Source organism: Dendronephthya gigantea, unplaced genomic scaffold (assembly GCF_004324835.1).
Source record: "Dendronephthya gigantea isolate DGI-Jeju-01 unplaced genomic scaffold, DenGig_1.0 000002F, whole genome shotgun sequence".
NCBI lineage: Eukaryota > Metazoa > Cnidaria > Anthozoa > Malacalcyonacea > Nephtheidae > Dendronephthya > Dendronephthya gigantea.
In genome coordinates this window covers 1,153,602-1,173,359 of record NW_021163012.1, presented here as the reverse complement: position 1 = coordinate 1,173,359, position 19,758 = coordinate 1,153,602, and the positions used below count along the sequence as shown (strand labels likewise).

The window sequence follows — 19,758 nt, the reverse complement described above, 5'->3', positions numbered from 1 at the left end:
ATGAAACTAAAACTAAAACGAACAAGCTAATATTTACAAGGCAAAGTAAGACTCACAAAATGTTATACATACAATATTCTTAAATAATCCTACAGTACAATTACATGTACATTAAGCAAACCTTTCAAAAAACATTTCAACAATACCAATCACCAACAAATCTAAAATATAGTGTTCATATGGTGGTCAACTCTGGAATCATGCTGAAAATTGCCATGTGTGTATACACATAAGAGATACATATAAGAGACAAAAGCTGTATGCAACAGTTGTAGGAATGCTGTTGTATGTCGTGAACATTAAAATAGCACCACCGTATGCTGCACTGTTTTGCTATTAGTTAAAAAACATTCTACATATGGAAATATCAATATTATATATTAAGTTCATCTACCTATTTACACATCTTAAAATAAATTACATTGGTCATGATAATGCCAAATTCCCTTCCACTTCAGCAGCATAGATGCAGACCAGAAGATGAACATGAGATTGATAGGTTTGCAAAATTAGCCGGTTTGTGTCAATTTTTGGTTCCAATACAAACACTGATTTACTGCTCTATAAAATATAGTACAAGTAAATTGATAAAAAAACTCTTGGTAATATAGGAAAATCAATATACAGACACTGGGCAATAATGTCAGTAATAATGCCTGGGTTGTTCGATAACAGAGTTTCTTAGATAGTGTTAGAAAATACTGCCGTTAGATGTAACTTACAGGTAGAACAGGTGATTGAATAGATCCATTTAATAAAACAGTATGTACTCCATTGTCTTTAGAGAAACTTAGATCCACTTGTCCACTTCTTGAAAACACAGCACGAAGGCAAAACAGCAAGACTGTTTTACCTAAAATATGTTGGATAAACTAGTCAATAATCACTGAAATCACTAAGTCACAATAGAAAAATGAGTAAAATTAGATGAACATACTTAAAAGCATGTCGCTACAGTGAAAATGGTAGGTAAAATTCTGTCCTTCCGATGGATATAAGCTAACAAATGGCAACAATGGGGGGTACATGAGTTTACTTGAGTCACACAAGCAACTTGAGATTGCTGTTTCAACACAACGCTGCAGTCTACAATAAGAAAGAGTTCAAGGTTAGTAACATATGATTTACTCTATCTAATCAGCATTTAGTTCATATCTTTCTACTCACTTTTTGTTGTGTGATTCAAGCAGATCTCGTATCTCAAAGTGTCCACACTGCACCGCAAGCTGTGAAGCAGTCAGCCCAGTGACACTTCTGATCTGACAATCAGCACCATGGGCAAGCAACATAGCCACCACTGAGTAATGCCCATTCATACATGCCTGGGGAAACAGAAATACAAAAAGCAAGTTTTATTTATAGCTTTTTATAGAAGACAAACATTTGAAATAAACCCACCTTGATAAGAGCAGTTTCACCAGACATTGATTGCTTAGCATTTATATCAGTTTCGACGCTTAGAAGAAGAGACACAATGTTTTCAAAACCCTAAAAAATTCAAATGTTTGAGTTCTCTCATGGTCAATTAAATGAAAACGATTTGATGTTTTTCTCCTCATTTTTACCTGCTCACAAGCTGTAATTAATGGTGTGCTGCCAGTATTATCTTTGATGTTGATATTTGCACCATGACTTAACAATAGTTTAACAATATTATCTTGGCCAAATGATACAGCTCTCATCAACAATGTCATTCCTGTAACACTGTCCTGTGAATCAACATTTATCCCACCAGCAAGTGAGGCCAGGACCGTGGCTGTATTACCTTGCTTGATAGCAAACTTTACTTCCCCTATTTCAAGAAAAAATTTTACATCCTGGTGGATATCTAGAGAAGTCTAGCATGTGTTGGTCAGTTTGTGTTTAAGTTTTAACTGTATACTTCATACAAAATTTTACAAAATTATTTAGCAATTGGTTACTTACGTAATGACATTGCTGTGGTTATACCACTATGAGTTATTTCTATTTTCTCTGGCTAAGAAAAGAAGGAAGAAAGTAGTGATTTCATCATCAAATAGACACATTACTGTGCATTAACATATACACGTATTAGTCACAAAGATACTTACCTTGTGTGTGATCACTTCCTCCGGATTATAGTCATCCAAATCAAATTCCACCTCAGAGTCTGACTCTTGTTTCTAAAGCCAAAACATTTAAATAAAGTTAGTTTAGGTTTCTTCGTGTAGTAACACTGGATCAATAAGAGATTATCCCTAGTAGACCTCTAGGAAGAACAGTTTAAAACTGATGGAACTGCTTCTTACCTTAAGTTCTTTTTCTTTTGTATCGCGTCTACTTCGTCGATCTTCCTCCTTAGAACGAGACGCAATCTTACTTCTTTCTTTCTGATCCTTTGCAGGAGACTCCCGACTTCTCACTCTGTCCTTTGAGCAACGCTTTCCGTTCTCGCTGGCAGACTTTGAGCTTCTGGTTTCCTCCTGGAAGGGTTTCTGCTTCGAGGACGGTTTATCATTAATTTTCCCTTGGTCTTTATCTCTCTTCTTGTCCTTGAACTGTGTTATAGTTTTGCTACTCTCACTACTGGAGCTTTTAGTTTCCCTCAAAGAGGATTCTTGACTAGATTCAGAGTTTAAAGCTATATTATTTTTTCCGGGATTCACGGTCTGGTCTTTAGTCATATCAATTCCAACGGTCTGATCACTTATTCCAGACGTGCTAACCTTAACGTGCAACGGCTTTGCACTAATAGCAGATAAACTATCATGTATGCTTTCAAGTGTAGTTTTGTTACTGTCGATGGTCGATTTTGAGATTTTCATTTCTTCCAAGGTCTTTTGAATGGATTCGGAGTTTTCTGTATTTCTCTTGATCCCGATTCTGTTATCTATCGCATGGCTCGTTGCAGACCTACTGACAGTGTAGTCTGAAAGATTCGTGGTATTAGCAGATAAACCACCAGCAACTTTCCTTTCAGATGAAGTTCTCCTATTTCCAGCATGCGTTTCTTCTTTATACTTTTCAGTCAAACTTATCGACTCCTTCACAAAATATTTTCCATCATTGACTTTCGTCTGTTCGTTTTCAAACGTTTCACCAGTAATGGCACCTTGTCTATGATTCCCGTCTAATTCACGTCGATTTGATGAACTTTCCCTACATTTCCCAGTGAGACTACCTTCTTTATTCTTCACTTTACAAGACTCACTTTGTTGTAAAGGAAATGAAGCTCTCGACTTTTCCGAAGCAACCGTGGGTGAAAAATCATCGTTCTTAGTTTCTGTGATGCTTACTACAATGTTATTTGACCGATCTACACCACTTAAAACTTTACTCTCTGCCTGATCAATGAACTCTCTTGCCTGCATATTAATCTGAGATTGAACACAAGCTATGATACCCCCGGGATGTTTTATATCATGCAATGAATTTCCCTTACTGGGACTTCCTACATCTTTGGTATACCACGCTTTATCCGTGTCGATTGACGAATTAGAAGGCGTATCGGAAACCGGTTGATCTAAATCTTCTGTGTGTTTTCTTTTTGCGATCTCCTGTAAAGCTCTTCCGTACGAAGCTTGCTGGGATGATTGCGAAGTGGGCGAAAAAGCTGGCACAAAATACAGCTGGTTTGACAGAAACATTGGAGCAGTGATGAGTCTAACAGGACGTGGATGATTGTTAGGATACCAGTTCAAACCAGCAACTGCCGAAAACGGTTTCTGGTTGACGAGGTTCGAAGGATTGCTTGGATGTGGTTGATTAAATGTTGTGGTAAAAGGAAAACTGGCCTGTGGATGAAACCCTTTCTGGTTTAAATGATTAACAATGACGGGGTTAAAGCCGGCTGGATAAAGATTTGGGTTTGCTTGGTTTAATGAAAGCGGCCTAACTAATTGTGCAGAATAGGGATAAGTCTTGCTAGAGTCATTACTCCAAGATAAAGAATTAATTCCTTGCATGTTTACGTCGTACTTTTCCTTTCTACGAGCGTTTGCAATATCAGGATCATCGCTACTTGATGACGAGCATCGGCTCAGAGCAACGGAGGAGGACATTGCTGTAGTTGGAATATGCTGTGAATCCTTTGTTTCTGCTTCGCTTGAGCTAACCCCTTCTTGGGATTTTGTCAATCTACGATGAGAGGAAACAAACTCTGATTTATTCTTCTCAAAACTTGATGAAGTTACTGGCTGAATATAATGCTTTTTTCCTGATTTTTCTTCCACCGAACGGGATTCGGATTTGCCTTCTGTTCTTTGTCCCTTTAATTCCTTCGACTTTGTCGTTTCATATCCTTCCACTTTTTTTTTCAACAATCGGTGGTGTTTCTTTTCCGAAGTATTTTTGGACGACGCTTCCACCTTATGGGCTGAAAGCGGTTTGCTCTTAATATGTGAAGATGATGTAGAAGTTTTATGTCGCTTTTTCTCCGAATGGTGAACGCCTTGTTCTCTAACAGAGGGCATCGATCTTATCTCTTTGCCTAAAGGTAATCCAATCTCAAAATGCGATGACTCAGAAGTCGACACCACATTTTCTTTCTGACGTTCATTTATTACTACTGGTTTTGTTGCTGAAGTCTTTCTTTTATCGATAGCCGGTGAACTCTGAGATTTTAAGTCTTTGCTATCCTCAGAGGGGGACACACAACTCTCTTTCATATCTTGAAGAAGATCTATTACTTCATTGTCACATTCTTGAATCATAAACGGAATGTTCAAAAGAACTTTGCTCCTTTTCTTATCAGCTTTACTTTTATTTTCATTTGATTTCCTCTTCAGAGAAACTTGCTGGTTAGTTTCTTTCTTATCCTTATTTCTGGCTAAATCTACGGGTGAATCACAAGAAACTCTTGTTTCCACAACACCTTTTTGATCCTTTTCACTCGCATCTTCAATGTTCGTACTTTTAGGAATATCTTGACTCGGTGCTTGAAACTTTATTTCAGTAATCTCAACGGCTTTCCCAGATTTCGAACAGGACAAATCCAACAAACACAGTGCCGTTTCTTCGTCAGATAACCTCCTTTGCTGGCTGGTTGGACTAAGAGATCCACTTGTATTTTCTTCATTTTCACCATCCTTCTTTGGAACTGGCTTGTCTTCAGTTGTTTCCAATAGCTTTTCTTGGTTCTTTTTACTTTCAATACCAACCGCTTTTGTTTCAATCGTTTTTATTTCATCGCATGTTTTCAATTTAGAAATTTCCACTATTTTTTCCACCATTACGACGCAATCACTCTGCTGGTCGTCTTTCTTTGGTTCATGACATAAGTCATCTTTACATACTTCTTGTACAACAGTTTTGCATTCTGCATCTTTAGAAACATCTTCTTTCACTTTACTTTCTTTGTTTTTTATTTCACCAGTCAAGTCCTCCTTCGCGTCATATATTTCGGCTGCAAAAACTAAGTCAAAAAAGCCTTTCTTTGGCTCAGGCAATTGCACAAACTCCGGCGACATGCATTCGCTGTCAGTGAGACCTGTACTGCTAAAACTACTTGACCTTAATTTAAGCTTCAGATCGGTGCTCCTTTGATGGTTAACATTCTCAGTTTGACCAACGTCAGTACTTTCTCCAGCAGATGCCAAGTGTCCTAGCGGTAGATCTCCAGCTATAGGCTCTACACTGGTATCCTTTTCTACGGAGATGACAGTCTCAGACGTTAATGCGGGTGTTGTGTTATCTTGTTGGCTGTTTACAAGATCAATATCTCTGTCAAACAATTCACCATCTCTCTCGCTGGAGGCGCAAGGGCTATCGTCTAAAATAATATATTCAACTTTATCATTGTTAGTAGGACCGTTCAATGGCTGCTCTAACTTTAGGCAACCGGTAGAAGTAATATCACTGTCTTCTTCGTTGTCATCCTGTCGCTCTTGTGTTTCTTCCGTTCCTACCTCTTTGGCTGATGAAGCAGTCTCAATTATGTCTTGATCAATGTCCCCACCATCTTTTACAAGTTGCTCTACATGATTATCACGATAAAGGTTTTTTGCGTCATCTCCTTTATCCCTCTCGTGGCCGCTATCAATTTCCATCTCTTCTTCACCATCCTTTATCTGGTCTCTAAATTTTTCCCCTTGATTACCATCATGCTTCATTTCATGATCTTTATTATCCTTCACATGATTATCAGAACCTTTTTCAACATTTTCCACTGCATCATCGTCAACTTCCACATGATTCTCATCATTTGTGTGACGTTCGTCATTATCTTTCTGATTTTTCACGTAATCATCTTCTTTCACGAGATCGTCATCATCTTTCACATGACTTTCATCACCATTCACTCGACCTTTATCAACTTTCTCGTAATCATTATCATCTTTTGCATGATCTTCATCGTCTTTCACATGATCTTTATCGTCTTTCACATGATCTTTATCGTCTTTCACATGATCTTCATCGTCTTTCACATGATCTTTATCGTCTTTCACATGATCTTTATTGTCTTTCACATGATCTTCATTGTCTTTCACATGATCTCCATCGTCTTTCACATGATCTTTATCGTCTTTCACATGATCCTCATTGTCTTTCACATGATCTTTATTGTCTTTCACATGATCTTCATTGTCTTTCACATGATCTCCATCGTCTTTCACATGATCTTCATTGTCTTTCACATGATCTTTATCGTTTCTCATATGATCTTCATCGTTTTTCACATGATCTTTATCATCTTTCACATGATCTTTATCATCTTTCACATGATTTTCATCGTTTCTCACATGATCTTTATCATCTTTAACATGATCTTTGTTATCTTTTACATAATCTTCATCCTTCTTGGTATGATCTTTATCATCATCTTCCATGTGATTGTTATCTTGATCTTTATCATCTTTCACATAATTATGATCATCCTTGACATGATCTTCACCACCCTTTACATGATGATGAGTTTTCACATGAGTTTGGCCATCACCTCTCACATCTCTTTCACTCCTCTCATGATCTTCATCATTCATCAAATTAACTTGATTTTTTTTCATAGAATTCGTATCATCTCTTTTGCAACCCTCAGCTATAGCTGCACTTTGCTGTGTTCCAATACCACTTTTTTCTGGACTAATGCTATCTTTGAGATGGTAACCTGTTTCTCCAAAAAATTCAAACTCTTCTTCAACAGAAATATCATCATATGCTAACGTTTCATCGCAATACTCTGGAACATATTCTGGGGAAGGCTCAGAGGAAATGGAAGATAAATTTCCTCTTTTCGTTACGCTTTTATTGCCCAGGTTTTCACGAGAGTCTTTATGCAGGATGACCTTTTTTGTGCTACATTCTTTTGGAGGGGATTCTTGTTCATTATCAATAATCACCAATGGTGGGTCTGTTTTGTCCACTGGGAGAATATTCTCAGAATTTGTGTTGGTTAGGTTTTCATTTTCATCTATTAAACCTTGTGGTTGAGAAGTTTTATCTAACTCAGTCTTAGCAGATAAATTCTTAGGCTTTCTGCCCCTCTTTTTATGGACTTTCTTGGGTTCTTGATGTATGTCCAAGCTCTTGTCTTCCTGGTCTATTTCAATTTTCTTCTTCTTTGATTTTGACTGTTTGACAGTTGTTGTGTCATTTGTTTCAGGAATAATAATGGTTTCACTTTGCAATGAGCTTGAATCAATGCGTGCACTTGTACTATTGTTGGTTGTTCTCCCATCTTTCTTCTTTTTGGCCTTAGTGGTTTGACATTGTGGCATGGATTCAGATTTACGTTTTTCAACCTAAAAATTTGTTATAAATTGACTGTTTGTCAACAAGATTCCACACACATTCATCCATTGATCAAAAGCAGTCCTCTATTGACATGATATTATTAGTTGAGAAAAATGTATAGAGCTTTATTTGTAGAGCCTAATTTGTAAATTAACCAATTCTGACCATTCTTATCTGTGGATTTTGGAAAAAGTTAATGCTGATTTACCTTAGATTTTGTCTGTTTATCCTTTTTAATTTTGTTCCAAAATTCATCAAGAACATCTTTACAATCAAACAAATTCTCTTCTGGCTCCCAAGTGTCTTCTTCCTCGCCAAAACCTTTCCATCGCACTCGATAATACCTTAATCCCTAAGAAAAATGTAGAGAAATAGAAATAGAAAGTCTTGCACTAATTAGTTACACCCAATTGTATTTTTATTGCATATAATCACATTCTCTCCTTGTTATAAAACAACTTAATCATTGTGAAAATGCAAGTTGAAAGTTCAACCAGTTTTTTACATGCAAACTTCTCCATGCAAAGCAACATCTTTTCAACTTATGACATATATTTTCCAGGTCGTTGTAGTTTACTATAAGAGCTCGGAAACAAAAGCAAAAATTCAATTTGGCTGGAAAATTAGTTTACCTGACCATATGTTACAATGAGATTTGATAGTAATAATAATTGCTACATTTGCAAATTGTTGCTAAATATTATCACGTGTAACAATAGAATGACGCTGATGAAAGCAATAAGTTAGATACTTATACATTTCAGTAGACATTAGATCTATAGCAGATTACGCATGAATGTTTTCCTACAATTAATTTGTCAATTGACCGACACGTATACCTTAATATCAATAGAAGCGAGGGTCTAATGTAGTATGGAAAACTCTCAATTTGTTTCAATTATACCAAATAAATAACTCGATGAATAAGCATGTTAAGATACGAGATTAATAGCAAAACATTATCGGAACAATTGATGCGTCACATGTGAAGCTTTCTGTATAATTTTGTTCCCCCCATGTATTGATGACATCGTAAAAAAACAAAATATAGCATCTCAAATTGATTGCAAAACTAACCTTTCTAACAGAAGATTGAAGAATCTTTTCTATTTCAAATACGTTATCTTCCATATTGTAAGAAATGAATGTAATAATTTGCAAAGAACATTGTTTTTTATAATATTGTTCGTTTGTTTTTATCAACATGGCCTCTTATACGCGGAAAATTTCTTTATTTTTTTTCGCGAAAAATAATTCTGGTAAAAATAGTCACCAACACCTGTCACCCAATGCGATCTCGTTGCCGGAGTCCCCCCCTTCCCCTACCTACTGAAGTTCAATACGCCTTAGGTCACTGAAAGATAGACTGCCAAAAACCGCCCGGCTGCCAATATTAATTAAACGCGATACATGAGAGGTTGGGGGAGCCTTGTTGGTTGGAATGAGGAGTGCTTCTCAATGCAGGGGTGCACCCTTACCCCTCCTGTAGCTCAATGCAAGCATAGATTAAATAATTTCATTTTAAAGTACATTGTTTTAAATTATCTCAACAGCCAGTTGTCAAGATGAAGTTGAAAGTGAAGATGAAAGTGAAGATGAAAGTGAAGATGAAATGTTTTTACATATTAAGATAGGGTTTAAAAAAAGGTGGGGTAAAATTCTTAATTCTACAATTGAAAAAGATACCGTTTACCACGCACAACAGCTCTTTCATGGCTTTCTTGGTGACAACTTACAATAGTGATCTTTTCAACAAAAAAAATCATTTTTTAACTTTGAGGTTTTGCCGGAAATTGATTTTAAGGGCGCCAATAATGGGGGCGGGACTCAGAACAGCTCAGAGATACAGCGACACACTACCCCAGCCACAACATCTACGTAAAAGCTAAATAATACATCGAGCACGTTTTTCAACGTTTTTAACCGAGGGATTTATAATGAAATAATCATAATACACATGGATTAAATTATATTATTTTTCAATAAAGAAACGATGTATTTGTTGAAGAAACGCGGGTGATGAGTGAAGGTGGGCACGCTTTGCAACATTTTCATGTTTTGACTGTGTTTGTACAGAGTCAACCAGCGTAGGTCACGATATATTTTTATGATACAAACTATCAATGGGAGACAAGGGCCGTAAGCTTTCGCAGACAAGCTCATCGAGTTCTCAAAGGACTCCGAAGTATTTTTATCAATTCCGTTTCATCCTCATTGGAGATTCGACAGTAGGAAAATCATCGTTGATACGACAATTTACAGAGGGCAGTTTTGTGGATACTACGCCAGCCGATCCAACTGTAGGGGTCGATTTTCATGTTCGGGTTGTAGAGGTTTCTGGTAAGTTCATTAGATATTTTCTGTGCTTGTACTTTTTCGTATTTTGTTGTATGGCAACAAAATGACAAATTTCCACCTGCTTTGGGAAGTGACAGACGCTTGCAGCATTCGTGTGTATATTTTGGTTTGTTTTGACAGCGTTTTTGCTGTAAAACTATTAAGTTTCAATATTTACAGTAGAAATCAATGAAGCGTATTTTAGCGTATTATGCAGCTCAGGTGTGTTGTATTTGAGATAAGATAATCAGTTTCAATTATAGCGTTGTTATTTCTTAGTAAATACATGTATGCTTAACTATTTTCTCGTTTTCAAGTGTTTGGTAAATTGCACAACATATGTTTACCTGCAGGACAATTCATGTAAAGACGTAATAATACATGTTCTATGGTTTGAGTAAAACATATACAATAAATAACAAATTGAAGCACAATGTATTATGCATTTCTGAGGTCATTTTAGCCTAGTATTTTGCCAAGGTAAAAAAGCTAAGGTTTGATAGGAAACTATTCATGGTATTCAAAACATGGATAGTGTATTTGTGTACACATCAGCAAAAGATCAAAGGTCATGGATGAGAATTGCTGATCCATATATCCCTGAATCTATTGCCTAAAACATGTATTAGACACACACATTAAATTTTTTCATGTCGACAACAGTGCTTTACTTGCCCACATATTGGTAATGATTGTTTTACATGTGAAGGCAGTGAAGCAGACACAAATACAGTGATTTTTGCACCCATTCCTAAAAGATATTAGACACCATGTGGTCTTTTCAAGAGCAAATAATGCCCTATCACCATGGTGAATAATATAGAAATATTAGTGTGAATGAATTCAAAATGTGGCAAAACGTTTGACTATTTTGCTGTTGGAAAATAGCCAGGTTAGCTTAACGAGATTATCTTTGAAGCACATCTCTGCCCTTTAAAAAAAAGAAAGACATGACAATGCCCCAGGTTTTATAGCCCTTGACTGGCTTATAATAATGTTGAAATGTTAATTTTTTATAGAAGATGCAAAGGTAAAGATACAAGTCTGGGACACAGCTGGACAGGAACGTTTTAGGTCCATCACATATTCTTACTACAGAGATGCAGTTGCTTGCCTTATTATATACGATATCACAAATAAAGACTCCTTTTATAACATCAACGATTGGTACAAAGAGGCAAAGGAAAATGTGAATGAAGAAGAATGCGTGTTTATGTTAATAGGACACAAAGTAGATAAGGAATCTGACAGAGAAGTTTCAACAGAGGAAGGTGAACGTTTTGCCGAAGCACATGACATGCTTTTCATAGAAACTTCGGCCAAGGTCCTATGCAATGTTGAGGAGGCTTTTCATATTGTTGCAAATGAGGTGTATAAAAGATTACAAAGAGGACAATTAGAAATGAAACCTGACTGGGAAGGAATCAAAACAGTATCTACTAGGCCAGCTGAACTTATAGGATTTGATAGAATACCCTCAGTGGACATGCTGGAAGAACCAGTTCAAACTAAGAAATGCTGCTAAGGTGGGCAGGTTTTGAAGAGGTAGAATTAAATTAATCATTGAAAAATGCAAAGGTATTCTTATAAGTAATACTAAAGTGCATTGGTTTTGGATTATTAACCATCATTCAATTGTAAATAATTATAAATCTTGCTTTTTAATTAAGCATATGGTTAAGACAATGCAATAGTTTTACGATTTGTACAAAGTTATTGAAATATTATTAAGCTTTAATAATCTTATTAACCTTACAAAAACAAACCAATGTCAACAGTTAATTCTGTTCTACCAAACTTACCAATGCATTGAAAAAGTAAATGACAAATTTGAGTTATTACAATGTCATGGCAGCATCAGCTGGAACTATACCTAGAGCTTTAAGTGCCACAAATGCAGCTTCAGCTTTAGCTAATTTCTTGTTATTGCTTGCAACATTATGTTGATAGCTGTTCCCATTTACAACAACCTGAAACAAGAAATCTTTTTTATGGGAAGGACCACTTTCATGCACAATGTTGTATGTTGGAGTGTTCCACTTTCTCCTTGTGCATAGCTCTGCTAGTGCTGACACAGGATGCTTACCTAACACAAACAGAATAAAAAGTTAGTCTGTTGAATTGGCAAGATTTTGTTTTTAACAAAACTATTATATTAGCATTATGAGCTATACAGCTGCACATTCCCACAGTACACACAAGTAGGTCACTTCTGACAAACTGTAAACAAGGCTCTTATAGGAAGTACACCAAGTTTTAAACAATCATTTAGGAGTCTCACATACTGTGGATACAATATTGTTTAGCAGAAACAATTCACAGATTTATCATAGCTGAGATGCTAAGGATGGTCTATGTAAATCTCTGAATTGATTCCCAAAAACATTGGCCTATAAATATGGACTGCAGATGCTGATTATAGTGTAAAGCCAAAAAAGTGCGATAGTGGAATAATCAAAAGTCCAGATTTATAGGCCAATGCTTTATACTCACCAATCCTCATGTAGTGTATCCCGAATATCTTACTTCTATCTTTCGAATTTGCAGTCAGATGCAATGATGGAATATTGCTCCAATGATGACCTTATAAGCTGCACTACTTTCTCTATAGGTGAAAATTCAAATGGTCGAATAGCCCACTCCTATCAAAAATTGACAAAATATAATACACTATAGTCTGTATGAGCTTCATTCCAGCGCTCATACAGACTAAGTGTATCCATTCTTGTCCAACTTAAGAGTGCAAAAGAGCTTTGAGAGTCAAACCACCTTTGATAAAAATGGGCTACTCAACCTCTTCCATCACAGAATCAGATGTTCAAATGCAGCTTCCATGATGCACATATTGTTAGTCCAATGTAAAAAGCTATGCAATGCAAAGAAACCTGAAAGCAATAAAGTTATTCTGATATTGGAAACTGTGAACACTAATATCCCACACATAATCTTGCTTAAGTAAAGAATATGATAATTACTATTCTTGACTTAAAACAAGTTCACAGTATGAATTATGAATGTGGGATATTTGTGTTGACAAAACATTGACCTGTTATTGTCTTGACAAGAAACCGAATCTACATAGCTACCCACCTTGTACAGCTTGTGCAGCCAAGATATTTTTACCACCTCCTTTTCCTCCACCTTTACCCTTGCCACCACCAGGCTCTGCAAAGGACACCAAACCTCTTCTGTCCATCTTAACAGTCAGTGCAATTGGTTCATAACCACCCTCTCCTCTCTTGCCAATAACTTGACCAGGTTTCCAACCCATCTTCTGCAACAATCTCATGCCTACACCTCCCTTGATGGGTGCCAAATTGTGAAACATATCCTGTAAAATAGACACATGTCTTACAAATAATGATACTAAAATTGCCTAAACAACCAAACACATCAAATCTTACCTTTCTAGCCCAAGCTTGATATCCACTGTTAATGTTTTCCTTTGGAGCAAAGGAGCTAACTAAATTTTCTCCAGTAAATTGACCTGGCTTTAGATTGATCGATGCCCAATTCTGTATCTTCATTTGAACCTCTTCCAACACAAGTTTAGCTTCAAGATCATGAGGATTAGATTGAAGACGGTTTTGTGCTTCCATTCTTTTAGCAATAAGACCACTTACATCCAATTTCTATTCCAAATTAGAAGAATTAGGATATTTAGAATGTTCAATCATCAATAATTATAACTTAATAACAAAATAATGAGCATGATTTGATATATAACCTCTGTCTGCACAGCTGCTTGGAAGACTTTCTCAGCAGCGGCAATGCTTCCATCAACGCCTTCAACTGTAGCTTCATTTGTATTTTCCTTTGTTTTATGCTGATTACCACTGGACACTGGAAAAGCTTGCTCCAATGGCCGAGCAGGTTCTGCTGGTTTTGACACCTAAATGATGGTACATTAATACATTGAAGATGACAGACAGACAAATACTAAGTGTACAATAGGAACTTCAAAAAAATACTTAAAAACATACTGGAAATATCACCGGGGGTATAACTATATCTTTTGCTGGTTTTACATTGAATGGGTGATAAACTTGAGAGGTCAACTCTTCATCCACAATTGTATTTTCACTCACACCATTCCTATCTTCTTTGGATTCTGTCAACTTTTTACACAGTGCTGTGAAATCTGCAATACTTTTACTGGATTTAACTGTATCCGCTGTGGTGGTTGTCATTGAGGTTGTAGGTACACCTAAGGCAATTGTCAAATTCACAGGAACTGATGCAGCAACAGGATCTCCAGACTGTGACCTTTTCTTTCGATCACCAGAACGGTCTGATTTTCTTGGGGATCTTGATCTGGAACGATATCTTGATCTGGAATGATATCTTTCTTTAGACTTGGATCGATGACCTCTGTTCCTAGACCTTGACCGCCGACGTCTCTCAGTGGATCTTGAACGCTGTCTCCGACCAACTGACCTTGACATATATCGTCTATCACTTGATCTTGATTGTCTATAACGTGAATAGTCTTGATAACCAGAGTTATACCTGTACCTTTCATAAGATCTTGACCGTTCTCTAGATCTGGATCTTTTATGTTCTCTGGATTTTGATCTTCCGCGCTCCCTAGATTTTGACCTATATTTTTTTAGTGAATGAGATCTTTCTCGTGACCTTCTGTCCTTGGATCTATCTCGAGTTCTAGACCTTCTAAATGTCTTCCTTGACTTTGAACTTGATCTTTTTCTTGGCCTCTGTGCTGGTGACTTTGATGCTGATCTTGACCTTTTATCTTTTGATCTTGACTTTTTACCCTTTGACCTTGACCTGCTTTTGTTTTGCCTTAAAGCTCTTGACCTTCTATCTTTTGATCTTGACCTTCCTCCTTTTGACCTTGATTCCTTATCTTTTGATGACCTTGACCTTTCATTCGACCTTGACTTTCTTTCTTTAGAACTTGCCTTTTTCTGGGAATCAGACAAGTCCAATGACTTTCCTCTAGATATGGACTCTTTTATAGGACTAGATACCTCTTCTAAATTCAACCCTGACCTAAAGCTTTTCTCTGCATTCTCATTTCCACCCATCACTTTAGCAATGTATAGACCAGGATCATAGATTTGCGAACTACAATCTTCCGGATCCTTAAATTCCTCATTTGGTGTCAAACTTTCTTCATCCACACATCTTCCTGTCATACCTTGTTCAACATTCAAATTAGCCACTTTACCAGCAACCGCATCCTGAGTGACTGCCAAACAACTTGTTACACCCTGATTGGTTGTTATATTATTTTGTAATGATTCTTCAAAGGCTGGTAGATTATTATTATCACCATGAACAACTAGTTTATTGCTTGGAGACTTATCCTCATTTGGAAATGTAGAGCTAGTCTCTTCTTGATTTGCTAACTTAGCACCTTGATTGATTGATGCAAGATTATCTATTTTCTGACTGGTTAGCAAACTAGCAGCTGCCTCCTGACTGTATAATTCATCTGGATTTGCAACTGTACAAGATTTCTTGGGTGAATCACTTTGAGAACTGGTTTCCTTGTACCTCTCTTTAGATCTACTCCTTGATCTTTTTCTGTGTTTTTTCTTTTTACTAGACTTTTTCTTTGATTTTTTCTTCGAGTGTTTGGACTTTTTATGCTTTCTCCGTGAAGGAGACCTGGAGGTATCTTTAGGCTTGTCCTTCTCCCTTTCACAATCTGATAACTCTGATGAAGACTTGTCTGACATCCTGACTGCTCTTAAATGTTACTAAATATGTTGGTGTCAAGTGTCAACCAATGTTGCAATAAATCTTGGTGTGAAAGTCATGTATTCAAATTTGCTCATATAAGATCAAATGAAAACAGCTACCAATACCTTAGATATATATTAAACCATTCTTCCAAAATTACATAACATCCTGATTTTGCTACATTTTGGTAACATAAATCATAAACGTGCTTGCTATGTAATCAGATCACCGACCTTACTCCGAGCTCTTACGAAGATGTTCCGAGAACTTCACTGTTAACAAATAATTTAAACATCAACTTTTACATCTCTTTTTCCTAGCCATTTATAAAGTTGCACAGGTACGAATAATACGAATGCATCTTTCTGATAAATTTGATTATAATCGTGGCTCAATTTAGCCTTTATCTGAGTCAAACGAAGCAGCCCGAGGGAATAACGAGTGATCTCGAAGGACAAGAACTTTTTTTATTTATTCAAAATGTCTTCCAGAAGTGGTCCAAGAGCAAGTGGAACTGATGGTTCTGATTTTAGTCATCGTGAGAAAGTTGCCTCGCATTATAAAGATAGTGTGAAATGGAAAAGCAAATTAAAACTTAATCTTTCTCTTCACCTTCTTTGCATCATTTTGGGAGCCCTGTGGTCTGTACTAGGTCATTTCAAGTAAGTTGGAAAGGTGTTTATTTAATATACCAGACATGTGGACACTCTCTTGGATTATTATGAGTCGAAAAACTTACTAGGAAATGCTAGGATCTTGTAACTATATCACGAATGTTATAGTCAATATTTAACCACAATTTCTAGAAATACAGAAGTGTTTCCACATCTAGATTGAAATTTCTAGAAATAGTTCCTAAATTTCTCTATTATTCCTGTATGGTTATGTAGGGTGGTGCAGTTTCAACCACAAGACTGGCATCTGGCTTGGCTCTGTACCATAATACCAGTCATATTAGGACTGAACAGCCTCCCAAAAAACAAACATAATCAATTGTGTTTTTATGTGATTGGATGTCTTCTATTTGGATTTGGTTCAATGACCTATGGAGCCTCAAGATATCTCAAGATTCTAGTAGCATATGTGCAACAGAAGTCTCCTGGAAAACTGGACTTGAGAGGATTGTCAATTAAACTAGCAGTTGTTGGTTTGATTGTTCAAATGCAAATAACTGCCTTGTATTATGCAATAAGACTTATTAGAGCATGGAAGTCGAAGGGTGAGAAGAAAAACTCTTAACTGTTAAAATATTAAAAAATAAAATATGATTCCTGTACATGTGTAATAGGTTCATTAGGCAAAAATTACATGCTTTCCAAATTATTCTTTAGTCTCCAAAACTGAGTATCTCCTCATAGATCTTGGTAAAGGTCAGAAAGTGGAACTAGATCAATTATTTTGCCCTTCTTTTTGTCTTGACTTTCAACTCAAATGCCACAAAAACTTTAGTAATAACTGTAACTGTAGCCAGTCTTATCAGCTCTTGGAATGTCTCAGTTTTTTCTGTGTTTCTTACTTCCAAATCTCTCCCTGTGTACTCTTCTGTTGATTGTTCATAAATATGTTTTGCTGGGCCAAGACTCTGGTTCAGTGAGTTTGCTATTTCAAGAGCCTTGACTCTAGCATTTTGCACAGCAAGGATGCATGATTGTCTCCTAAAATTTTGAATCTTATATTTTGATTTTGATCTTATATAAACTAATGTAATTTCATAACACAAGAATTAGGAAAGATGTGTTATTTTCAACAACATGTTCTAACTAGTAAGTACCTTAAACTTTCTAGTTTGCCAGGTGCATAATGGAAACTTGGTCTTGAAACCTCAACACTGTTATCAAGCTTTTCAACCAAGAAATTACTAATTTCTTGACATTTTGCATAGTCTGTAAACTGAACAGATATCTCCACTCTCAACTCATATTTCATTTCGTTTCTCATCAAAGTTCGGTCTACAGTGTAACTGTTTTTACCAACATTGTGCGATCTCAAAGTTTGCAAGATATACTCCACGCGCTTGTTCACGCTTGTCTTGACTTCCTCAACAGTAAGCTTGAAAATAAAATCACAATTTATTATGGAGAATAGGGGTTGCAATGTATGCAAACGTTGCTGTTTTACCAATTACCATCCCTTTATATTAATGACCACTATCCACACCCACCACCACAAGATTACCAATGTGATTTTACGTAAGTAATCTTGACAAAATATTCCCCACCTTAGCATTTCTGCAAATCATGAAAACTTGAGCATAATCTGGAGGTATCGTTAACTCGCCCGTCTCATGAATTTCAATAATATCAGCTGTATTTTTGTCCTCATTTTTTGGAGACTTTGCCATGTTTTTTTCTGCGTGATCTCCCTTTTTAAAAGACATGGCAGGTTGCTCATCACCTGAGGTAAATTGAGCAAACACTTGGGCAGGATAAAACCATCTTTTTGGGTAAGAATTCATTTGAAAATATAGCTCAACTTTCACAAAGAAAAGTTGCCAAGTTTGTTGACAAGAGACCATGGGAATTAGGAAACTTTGTGTAAGAATTATATACTGGATGACAGTAGAAAGGTGGTGACGTCACATCTAATGTAACAATCTTTCCCTTCGAAATGGCAGAGCACGCGAGCTTTCGAAATCTTCTACGAAATGCGCCTGAAAATGCAAAGAAATTTCTTCAGATGCAATTTCAGAAAGTCTGGAACATGTATTCAAGTATGTTGTTGGACGATCCAGCAATTTCAACCCGTTTGGAAGCGTTGTTTCGCGTTTCGTCCTATGTCATTCCAGGGCGGTTTGTCGCTTCGAAAGAGTTGGGTGAACTTCTATACGGTCTTTCGAACTTGCTAGCCTTATTACACGATTATATATTTCGCTGTAATCTAAAGCTTCCCAGTTACCCCGGAGCCGAAGATGAAAAACGGTTACTGAGGTATCTTTCTGTGATCGAAAGCGTTGAAGTTTTTCTGGAGATGGCCGCACAAAGGTTATGGGGTGAAATTGGAAAATGGCTAATTGTGGTTGTCATTCAGTTCAGTAAAGTTGCATTCAGATTGTTGCTACTATGCAGAAACAGACCCAAGTTGCAAAAGTACCCCCTGATACCATTGCTCAACCGACAACTTGTTTTTCAAGCAAAGAAGAACAAGGATATACAGGAGAGAAATGAGGCACAGAGCTCAAAACAAGATGAAGAAAATATGAATGATATGGATGAAGAGCATGTGTGGAAAGGAAAGCGATCTGGACGATTTGTGCGTTCTTTATCATCAACTCCACCTAATGGGTTCAGATCTTGGAAACTTCCAGAGTTCCCAACAACAACAGAAAACCCCACTATACTTGATAAAAAGCAATTTTATGCTGAACTTTTGTATGTCATTCGACCCTTACTTCATCTGCCAAGTATGTTTGTGTTTGGAGAGCAATCTTGGAAGCCTTGGTTGTTTTCATTGATTGCAGACATCACAAGCCTATCACTTCACACTCAGTCAAACCCCAGGCTGACAGCATTGGAAAAAACTGAGATCTCTCGAAGACTTGTTATCATGTTGTTTTATCTGCTGCGATCACCATTCTATGATCGGCACACCAAAGGAAAGATCCTGATGGTATTAAATGGCCTTGCCAATAATGTTCCATTTGTGTCAGTTATAATTCGGCCATTGTTAGAATATCTCCCAACATGGCAGAGAACATATTTTTATAACTGGTGTTCCTAGATTTACTACTCAAAGACAATAAGGGAATAGTTGGGACAAAATAAGGAAATACATTGATTAAGACTTTGTAGAAAAACTGATTGATGCGAATTCTTGTGTAATTACTACCTATCATCTTATAGTTTTTGTCTTTAAATAGTATATAGTAATCATTGTACGTGCATTATTATAAAAGCTGTTATGCTAAGGCTTTTGTTTCATTCTGTAAATGAACATTTTAACTGTGTAAATTCAAAAAAATAAAAAGATGTTGTTGTAGCTTCCTTGTGATAGCCACCTTAAGTAGGAGACGATCAAGAACCT

The 19,758-nt window shown here is 36.6% G+C and overlaps 6 protein-coding genes across 9 annotated transcripts; 3 read left to right on the top strand and 3 right to left on the bottom strand.

Moving 5' to 3' along the window:
• LOC114537876 lies at positions 1 to 8,962 on the bottom strand. The gene is made up of 11 exons (XM_028558990.1): positions 8,770 to 8,962; positions 7,901 to 8,044; positions 2,271 to 7,700; positions 2,073 to 2,144; positions 1,927 to 1,978; positions 1,566 to 1,792; positions 1,399 to 1,488; positions 1,168 to 1,322; positions 938 to 1,086; positions 723 to 853; positions 1 to 561 (listed from the first exon to the last, which is right to left on the bottom strand). The coding sequence occupies exons 1-11, from the start codon at positions 8,896 to 8,898 to the stop codon at positions 427 to 429; spliced, it is 6,714 nt and encodes a 2,237-aa protein (XP_028414791.1). The 5' UTR covers positions 8,899 to 8,962; the 3' UTR covers positions 1 to 426.
• Positions 8,963 to 9,526: 564 nt separating this feature from the next.
• LOC114532830 (ras-related protein Rab-39B-like) lies at positions 9,527 to 11,940 on the top strand. The gene is made up of 2 exons (XM_028554427.1): positions 9,527 to 10,032; positions 11,049 to 11,940. The coding sequence occupies exons 1-2, from the start codon at positions 9,816 to 9,818 to the stop codon at positions 11,552 to 11,554; spliced, it is 723 nt and encodes a 240-aa protein (XP_028410228.1). The 5' UTR covers positions 9,527 to 9,815; the 3' UTR covers positions 11,555 to 11,940.
• Positions 11,768 to 15,956, bottom strand: LOC114532785 (protein SON-like). Of its 4 annotated transcripts, none has more exons than XM_028554377.1 (6): positions 15,864 to 15,956; positions 14,013 to 15,755; positions 13,757 to 13,921; positions 13,434 to 13,661; positions 13,120 to 13,360; positions 11,768 to 12,115 (listed from the first exon to the last, which is right to left on the bottom strand). In XM_028554377.1, the coding sequence occupies exons 2-6, from the start codon at positions 15,732 to 15,734 to the stop codon at positions 11,868 to 11,870; spliced, it is 2,604 nt and encodes an 867-aa protein (XP_028410178.1). In that variant the 5' UTR covers positions 15,735 to 15,755; positions 15,864 to 15,956; the 3' UTR covers positions 11,768 to 11,867. The 4 variants fall into 4 exon arrangements, with proteins under 4 accessions (XP_028410178.1, XP_028410193.1, XP_028410187.1 ...); XM_028554392.1 differs by adding an exon at positions 12,824 to 12,914 and having other exon boundaries at positions 12,031 to 12,634; positions 14,013 to 15,870; XM_028554399.1 differs by adding an exon at positions 12,824 to 12,914 and having other exon boundaries at positions 12,097 to 12,115; positions 14,013 to 15,870.
• Positions 15,957 to 16,107: 151 nt separating this feature from the next.
• On the top strand, positions 16,108 to 17,054 carry LOC114532840 (protein jagunal homolog 1-like). Its single transcript, XM_028554437.1, has 2 exons — positions 16,108 to 16,400; positions 16,629 to 17,054. The coding sequence occupies exons 1-2, from the start codon at positions 16,219 to 16,221 to the stop codon at positions 16,975 to 16,977; spliced, it is 531 nt and encodes a 176-aa protein (XP_028410238.1). The 5' UTR covers positions 16,108 to 16,218; the 3' UTR covers positions 16,978 to 17,054.
• Positions 17,007 to 18,372, bottom strand: LOC114532819 (interleukin-1 receptor-associated kinase 1-binding protein 1-like). The gene is made up of 3 exons (XM_028554416.1): positions 17,957 to 18,372; positions 17,510 to 17,787; positions 17,007 to 17,393 (listed from the first exon to the last, which is right to left on the bottom strand). The coding sequence occupies exons 1-3, from the start codon at positions 18,251 to 18,253 to the stop codon at positions 17,132 to 17,134; spliced, it is 837 nt and encodes a 278-aa protein (XP_028410217.1). The 5' UTR covers positions 18,254 to 18,372; the 3' UTR covers positions 17,007 to 17,131.
• LOC114532810 (peroxisomal membrane protein PEX16-like) lies at positions 18,308 to 19,698 on the top strand. The gene has a single exon (XM_028554409.1). It carries the CDS (start codon positions 18,346 to 18,348, stop codon positions 19,453 to 19,455), a length of 1,110 nt encoding a protein of 369 aa, XP_028410210.1. The 5' UTR covers positions 18,308 to 18,345; the 3' UTR covers positions 19,456 to 19,698.
• The last annotated feature ends 60 nt before the right edge of the window (positions 19,699 to 19,758 follow it).